The sequence below is a fragment of the Sapajus apella genome, unplaced genomic scaffold, assembly GCF_009761245.1.
Source record: "Sapajus apella isolate SASKATOON/1434 unplaced genomic scaffold, GSC_monkey_1.0 scaffold10, whole genome shotgun sequence".
In the NCBI taxonomy this organism is placed as follows: Eukaryota; Metazoa; Chordata; class Mammalia; order Primates; family Cebidae; genus Sapajus; species Sapajus apella.
Window position 1 is genome coordinate 36164319 of NW_022436950.1, and position 7604 is coordinate 36171922.

The following is a 7604-nucleotide window of genomic DNA, read 5'->3' on the forward strand; positions in this document are numbered from 1 at the left end:
ATTGCCACTGAACTTATTTTGAGACTTTTTTCAATAGAAATTCCTGAAGTCTTAAGACACCTTTACATTTACAGATATTCTACTTTACAATTGCTGTATCCAGTTTATCTGAGTTATTTACCTTAAATGTAGCTATTTTTTCCTTAATAAAACAGAAGATTTTTACTTATTAGAAAGAAAATTCCTCTATAGCTTTTTACTAGCCCTGACTCACATCAAATCAAATCTATTCAAAAGTTTCCCAAAACAGAATCATTTATTTCTTACTTTTTTTTTTTTTAAACTCACTCAAAAGACTATAAAGAAAAGGGCACTGGATACTGTGGTCAACAAGAGAGTGAAATTGCAAAGGAATAATTTCTCTATGATTCAATTAAGAAGACAATTGGATATAAGGACATCTATGATTTGTGGAACAAAAAGAATATTATTACTTGATTTTAAAAGTTTTTTTTTTTTTCCTGGTCACAGATCCCTTTAAAGAAAGCCATGTAAGCATTCCATCCTGAAAATGCATTTAACATACAAAATCTCTGCAAAATTTCAAAGGGATTCACAAGCTCCCTCAAATACATAGAATCTTGGATTAAAAACACTGGTAGTTGTAAAACCTCTCTGACCCAACCCAAAAGATAATCTTACAAAAAATATCTAAGTTTAACAATGTCTTTGAATTCCAAATTAAATAAATCAGGCTTTTACTTTAAGATCTTAGTAATCAAGCATAACTTAACATTTAACATTATATAATAAAATTAGCTATAATCCTAAAACACAAAATAGAATTTTAAAAAAATTAGAGTAAAACAGTATTTGCTTAGCGAAGGAGTCAAGAAATTCTGTACTTTGCAAATGTAAATTGTGCTGCAAATGCTACTTAAAAGACCCATCTGACAAAATCACAATTAGCACTTTTGCTTAATTAAATTATTAAGGAAATACATCTGTAAAATGTATCTCTAGTTCCTCTTTTTCTACTCAGTTTTTATTATTTAAGGACAATAATAGATTTCAGTAACTTCTCATCAGTAACATACTAAGTAGTAGTAGAATGAGCTAATGTACCAGTTTCAATATTCTTATTTTACTCTTACCATGCAAACCTGTAACTTTTACTGAGTTCTGAAAATCCAAGTGTGCAACAGATATCTTTAAAATATTATCCCCAGTCAGGAGTTCAATAAATAAATTGATATATTTTTATTATAGTGGTCAGTAAATAGGAAAATGATTACTTAAGAATGTATTTAAAGCCATCTCTCTCAACTGTCCCATTATCTGTACTCTTTTGTTAGAAAAATCTTAAATTTTATCATTTGGAATAATAACCAAATTGAACCTAATTTTCTTATTTTAGAATTTTGTTTTAAAAATGGATACAATGATCTTTAGGAATGGGCCACTAAATCAAATCAAATCAAATACATTTCCATCTTAGTATAGACCAAGAATTAGTTTATATACCACAGTAAATTGTGGTTATCCTAAATGATTTTCAGGGATAAAAGCCTTGTAACATTGCGGAGTTGAGAGATATGGTTAAAGTGACAAAGCAATAAATCAGGTTTCAGTAATCATAACAGAAAATGGAATAACAATCACTTAGAATCTTGAGTATTATATTCAGTTTCTCCAGCTGAAATCTGGCTAAGCCGCTTGCTCGATCCCCACAATTTTCGAGAGAGTTGACCTGAACGCATCTGTGTAAAGTAATACAAAGAAATGAATAAATATTAAGAATAAATAAAATTGATATATAAGACACTGATTTTGAAGAGTGAAAAGAAAGAAATTTTGTTAGCAGAATTATTAGCACTTTAAAGGTTATTAATAATCGAAAAAGACAGCCAGGCATGGAGGTTCATGCCTGTAAACCCAGCACTTTGGGAGGCCAAGGTGGGCAGATCACTTGAGGTCAGGAGTTCGACACCAGAGCCTGGTCAAAATGGCACTCTCCCATCTCTACTAAAAATACAAACTTTAGCCCAGCATAGTGGTGCCCACCTGTAATCCCAGCTACTTTGGAGGCTGAGGAATGAGAATTGCTTGAACCTGAAGGCAGAGGTTGCAGTGAGCCCAGATGGCACCATTGTACTCCAGCCTAGGCATCACATCTGTCTCTCTCTCTCTCATACACACACATACACACATAATAATAATGAAAGACTTTTACATTTATTTTGTCTTTGAGAAAGGTCTAATGCCAATGTGTACATTTAAACATTTAATAGGCCAGTTATGTCAAAATTACCAGGTTCTTTTATTTTATAAATTATTAAAAATATGTATTACTTCATCAAAATAAGCTTCTCAAAAATATTTTTAAAAAATTTTTAATAAATTTTAATTTTTTATTTTTTGTAGAGAGGAGGTCTCACTATATTGCCCAGGCTGGTCTTGAACTCCTGGGCTCAAGCAATCCTCCCACCTCAGCTTCCCAAAGTCCTGGGATTACAGGTGTGAGCCACTACACTTGGCTCAAAATTATTCTTTTTTTTTTTTTTTTTGAGATGGAGTTTTGCTCTTGTTACCCAGGCTGGAGTGCAATGGCGCGATCTCGGCTCACCGCAACCTCCGCCTCCTGGGTTCAAGCAATTCTCCTGCCTCAGCCTCCCGAGTAGCTGGGATTACAGGTGCGCGCCACCATGCCCAGCTAATTTTTGTATTTTTAGTAGAGACGGGGTTTCACCTTGTTGACCAGGATGGTCTCGATCTCTTGATCTTGTGATCCACCCACCTGGGCCTCCCAAAGTGCTGGGATTATAGGTGTGAGCCACCGTGCCCGGCCTCAAAATTATTCTTAATTTAGCTAACAAGGCATGTAGGTTTAAAGATTTTATTTTCTTGTATTTGCAGTACTATTAATGCCAATTGCAAGGATAAGAAAGTAAAGCCAGGCGAGGTGGCTCATGCCTGTAATCCCACCACTTTGGGAGGCCGAGGTGGGCTGATCATAAGGTCAGGAGCTTGAGACCAGCCTGGTCAACATGGTGAAACCCCATCTCTACTAAAAATACAAAAATTAGCTGGGCGTGGTGGCGTGCGCCTGTAGTCTTAACTACTCGGGAGGCTGAGGCAGGAGAATTGCTTGAAACCAGGAGGCGGAGGTTGCTGTGAGCCGAGATCGTGCCACTGCACTCCAGCCTGGTGCCTGGTGACGGAACAAGACTCTGTCTCAAAAAAAAAAAAAAAAAAAATTAGCTGGACGTGGTGGCAGGTGCCTGTAGTCCCAGCTACTTGAGAGGCTGAGGCAGGAGAATCACTTGAACCAAGGAGGCTGAGGTTGTAGTGAGCCAAGATCGTGCCACTGCATTCCAGCCTGGGCAACATAGTGAGACTCCGTCTTAAGGGGAAAAAAAAGGAAAGTTTTGATGAAAAGAATGTAATTTTAAAATACTTTGATATAGACTTTCAAAAACTAATTAACAAGAGAATGATAAAAAGTAATGTAGAAAACAAGGAGAGCATAAGCCCCTTGAAGCCAGGAATTGCATTTTGTTCACCATTAAATTTGCATTACCTATCATCCTTCCCAGTGTATAAAAATATTAATTAAATCAGTGAATAAATAAATGTCCTTTAAGTGCTTAAACATCTAGGTGGGGAGAAAAAACCCTATGGCTTCTTGTAATTACTTTCTCAAGTGCAATCTACTTTTTAATGGTGATTCCTTTTTTTTTTTTTTTTTTTTGAGACAGGGTTGCCACCCTTTTTTAATGGTCACTTTTCCTTTTTTTTTCAGACAGAGTCTCGCTCTGTTGTCAGGCTGGAATGCAGTGACGTGATCTTGGCTCACTGCAACCTCTGCCTCCCAGGTTCAAGCGATTCTCCTGTCTCAGCCTCCCAAGTAGCTGGGACTATAGGTACGTAACACCATGCCCAGCTAATTTTTGTATTTTTAGTAGAGACAGGGTTTCACCATATTGGCCAGGATGGTCTCACTCTCTTGACCTCATGAACCTGCCTCGGCCTCCCAAAGTGCTGGGATTACAGCTGTGAGCCACTTCGCCTGGCCTAATGGTCACTTTTCTAGGGTATATTTATTGGAGTGATAAAAGCCTCATACAAAGATACTAGTGGCTCTGGCATGCTTGTTTCGCAGCTACATTTGCAGATGTGTTTTCTGAAGCCCTACTACCTTGCCGTCTGATTTATAAATAGGATTTTCACCCTAATAGAATAATATATAAAACTAGTATCTGATTAAAAATATATATTAATCACGATTTTGATGTTTTAGATAAAAATAGATATTGAAATAGAAATATCTTTTTGCAAGTAAATATCGATCTAGTTCATATTCTACATTGTAATACAGAATAAATTATATTTTAATTATACAAGATTCTAAATATTTATTAAAGTAGATCTATAATTTAGCTGATACAGCCAAAGGTGTAAAAAGATACTTTCATTAACAATTCTCATATACATACATGCTATATACAATTCAGATTCTATGTGTTGTAGCCTATATAAATCTTTCAATGAGGGCAAATTACCAAACTTATTTGGTAAATATTACAAAACATTAAGCCTATAAAATGAAGCTGCTTAGGTGCTTTGGACAATCAATTTTTTTTTTTAATCTTTTTAAATTTTTTTTTTTGAGACAGAGTCTCGTTCTGTTCCCCAGGCTGAAGTGCAGTGGTGCAATCTTGGCTTACTGCAACCTCCGCCTGGTTCAAGAGATTCTCATGCCTCAGCCTCCCAAGTAGCTGGGATTACAGGCACCTGCTACCACACCCGGCTCATTTTTATATTTTTAGTAGAGATGGGGTTTTGCCATGTTGGCCAGGCTGGTCTTGAACTCCTGACCTCAGGTGATCCACCCACAATGGCCTCCCAAAGTGCTGGAATTACAGGCATGAGCCACCACACCCAGCTGGCCAATCAATTTTTAAAAGCAAATGTATGCACGTAATGGTAATTGCATTAAAAAATTCAGTAACATCAGAAACTGACAAACTTACTTAAGGTGACAGAAGGGTAAGCAAATTTGAAAGGCACTTGACTGAAGCACAGAAAGTGAAATACACTCAAAGAGTAAAGTTGGAGCATTATCACATTAACAGAGAATAAGACAGTATTTACTTGCGAAATATGGTAATCAAGAAACTTGGCACTGAATGGAAACATCCTTAAAATGTTTTAAATATAAGTGAAACACTGAGATATAGTGTTGCTGACATTGAGAGACTGTTGGATCTGGAATTAATTTTTTTTTTTTTTGAGACAGAGTCTTGCTCTGTTACCCAGGCTAGAGTGCAGTGGTGCAATCTTGGCTCACTGCAACCTCCAATTCCTGGGTTCAAGTGATTCTCTTGCCTCAGCCTCCTGAGTAGCTGAGATTACAGGCATATGTCAACACACCCAGCTAATTTTTGCATTTTTAGTAGAGACGGGGTTTCACCACGTTGGCCAGGCTGATCTCAAACTCCTGATCTCAGGTGATCTGCCTGCCTTGGCCTCCCAAAGGGCTAGGATTACAGGTGGAGCAACCATGCCCAGACACAGTAACATTAATTTAATGATACTTTTTTGTTGTTAAAATAATATGCTAAAAAGAAAAGCATAAGGACTGAAGAAATTTCAAATATTTACTAAACAGGTTTTTTATGATCTTTAACAGGTTATTATAGCCACTGACTGTGTGATAGTAATTTCTTCCCTTGAAATAACCCCGACAGATCCCATACTGTTAGATTTCTCAGAAAATACAAACAGTGCTTAAAAAAAACTTATAATGCTTAATTTAACTATGTTATAACATAAATGATTTGGAAGAATCAGTAACTTGGAGTGTAACTACTAAGTTTTCCTGAGTGAGAGTTGGATTTATGGTATCTAATATCTAGTAATTGATAAATCATTAGCAAGTAAATTTAACTAAAGGAAACTCACTGAGAATAAGCACATATATGGGGATATTTGTAGTTACAAATAAAAAACGTTGCTTTCACAAAAGAACAACAGATAAATAGTTATGGTGGGTATCTGTTAAAATTAAAAAGTAAGTAGTTTTATTGTGTGAGCCTATATTTTTTTCTTTTGTAAAGGCTCTTACGTATTGAAAATCTAAGTCATGTTCTTGAATCTAGATTTGGAATAAAATAATTTTCTTATTCACATAGAATGGTAGATAGAATTGCCAAAGGTGGGCTTTCAGTTATAACATAAACATCACTCTTGAACAATAGCTTTATCCTCTTTTTATTTACTGCCTTTTGAAAAATCAATTTGGTTTTTAATTTGTTTATCCAAAATGGTGACTTTTGAATCAGTTGGAATGAAAGCGAATCAAAGTAATCCCCAACAGCATGAGAAGCGAAATTACTGATGCTAGGCTTTACCTCAGCTGGCTTGCCAACACCAACTACAATCAATTTGCCATCTTCTAAACCTACAAGAATATGGCTGTTTTCTTTAGTTACACAAACACAATGGATAGGCAATCGCATGGCTAACGGGTTGATGCTGAGAGTCAAGCTAAAAGAGAAAGAAAAAAAAAGACATAATTACATGGTTTTATACTGAATTCACAGAATTTTATATCTAGAAAATAATACTCATCTGGTTCTGCATTCTAATTTTACAGATGTGGGAACTTGGGTCCAGAAAGTCAGATGCACACAAGGGCCTGTACTTACAGAATTACTTAAAATACTTGATAAATAGATCTTTTCTCTATTTTTGACATCTATTTTTCTTCTAACCATAGATAATCAAACAAAATATTAATAAAGCAACCATGAACCTAAAATATAAGAATATTACCTTGACTTTCTAGAGAAGCTTACTCTTTTTTCAATTTTCCAACCAATTCTATTATTCTGCATTTCTTACATCTTATTATTACATTCACCATTTATCTAAGGTAAATAGTGTTTACACTCCCTTTAGAGAGATTAGAGGGAAGGTGAGAGACAAAGTAAGGAACACAACTATTACATAGTTTTCTACATGGATACTAACTAGATTCTTATCCTTAGTGCTTATCCTAAAACAGGTAGAAATAAGGTTCCTGTACCAGTCACCGTTCTCTGAGCCTCAGACTCTTAGTGGGCATTTGTTCTAGCCTTGCTCTGACCTTATCCCTGAAATGCAGCACAGTACATACCATGTTCATTGCTGTTCCTGCGTCTTTGTGCTTTATTTCCCCACGTCTTGCCTACTTCCATCTCCAAAAAAAGTCCCCCCTGTCTTTTCATCTGCATTTCAATTTCTACTAATCCTTCATCAAGACTCCTTTGATTACTCAGATCCACACTAATCCTTAATGTCTTTAAAATTCTTCTTGCACATGTAACTGGGACCATATAATTTAGCTCTTAAACCATTCACAACAGTACATAAATACTGTTATTTCTCCAACTTTTTTTTTTTTTTTTTTTTTTGAGATGGAGTCTTGCTCTATCTAGGTTGTACTCCTAGGCTGGAGTACAGTGGCATAATCCCAGCTCAGCTCACTGCAACCACCGCCTCCTGAGTTCAAGTGATTCTCCTGCCTCAGGCTCCTGGGTAGCTGCGATTACAGGTGCCCACCACCACACCTGGTTAATTTTTGTACTTTTTTTTTTTTTTTTTTTTTTTTTTTTTTTTTT

At 35.8% G+C, this 7604-nt stretch overlaps 1 protein-coding gene across 13 annotated transcripts in view; it reads right to left on the reverse strand.

The window, feature by feature from the left end:
• Window positions 1-267: 267 nt before the first annotated feature.
• The window catches only part of NBEAL1 (neurobeachin like 1), a 197668-nt gene continuing 190331 nt past the window's right edge, over window positions 268-7604 (reverse strand). For 8 of the 13 annotated variants that reach the window (XM_032278589.1, XM_032278588.1, XM_032278587.1 and 5 more), the window contains one exon: window positions 5415-6489. In XM_032278589.1, the coding sequence (XP_032134480.1) occupies window positions 6123-6489 (367 nt within the window). In that variant the 3' untranslated portion in view covers window positions 5415-6122. Of the gene's footprint in view, window positions 1701-5413; window positions 6646-7604 lie in introns of those variants that run through there. The other 5 variants (XM_032278592.1, XM_032278593.1, XM_032278591.1 and 2 more) reach the window with 5 other exon arrangements.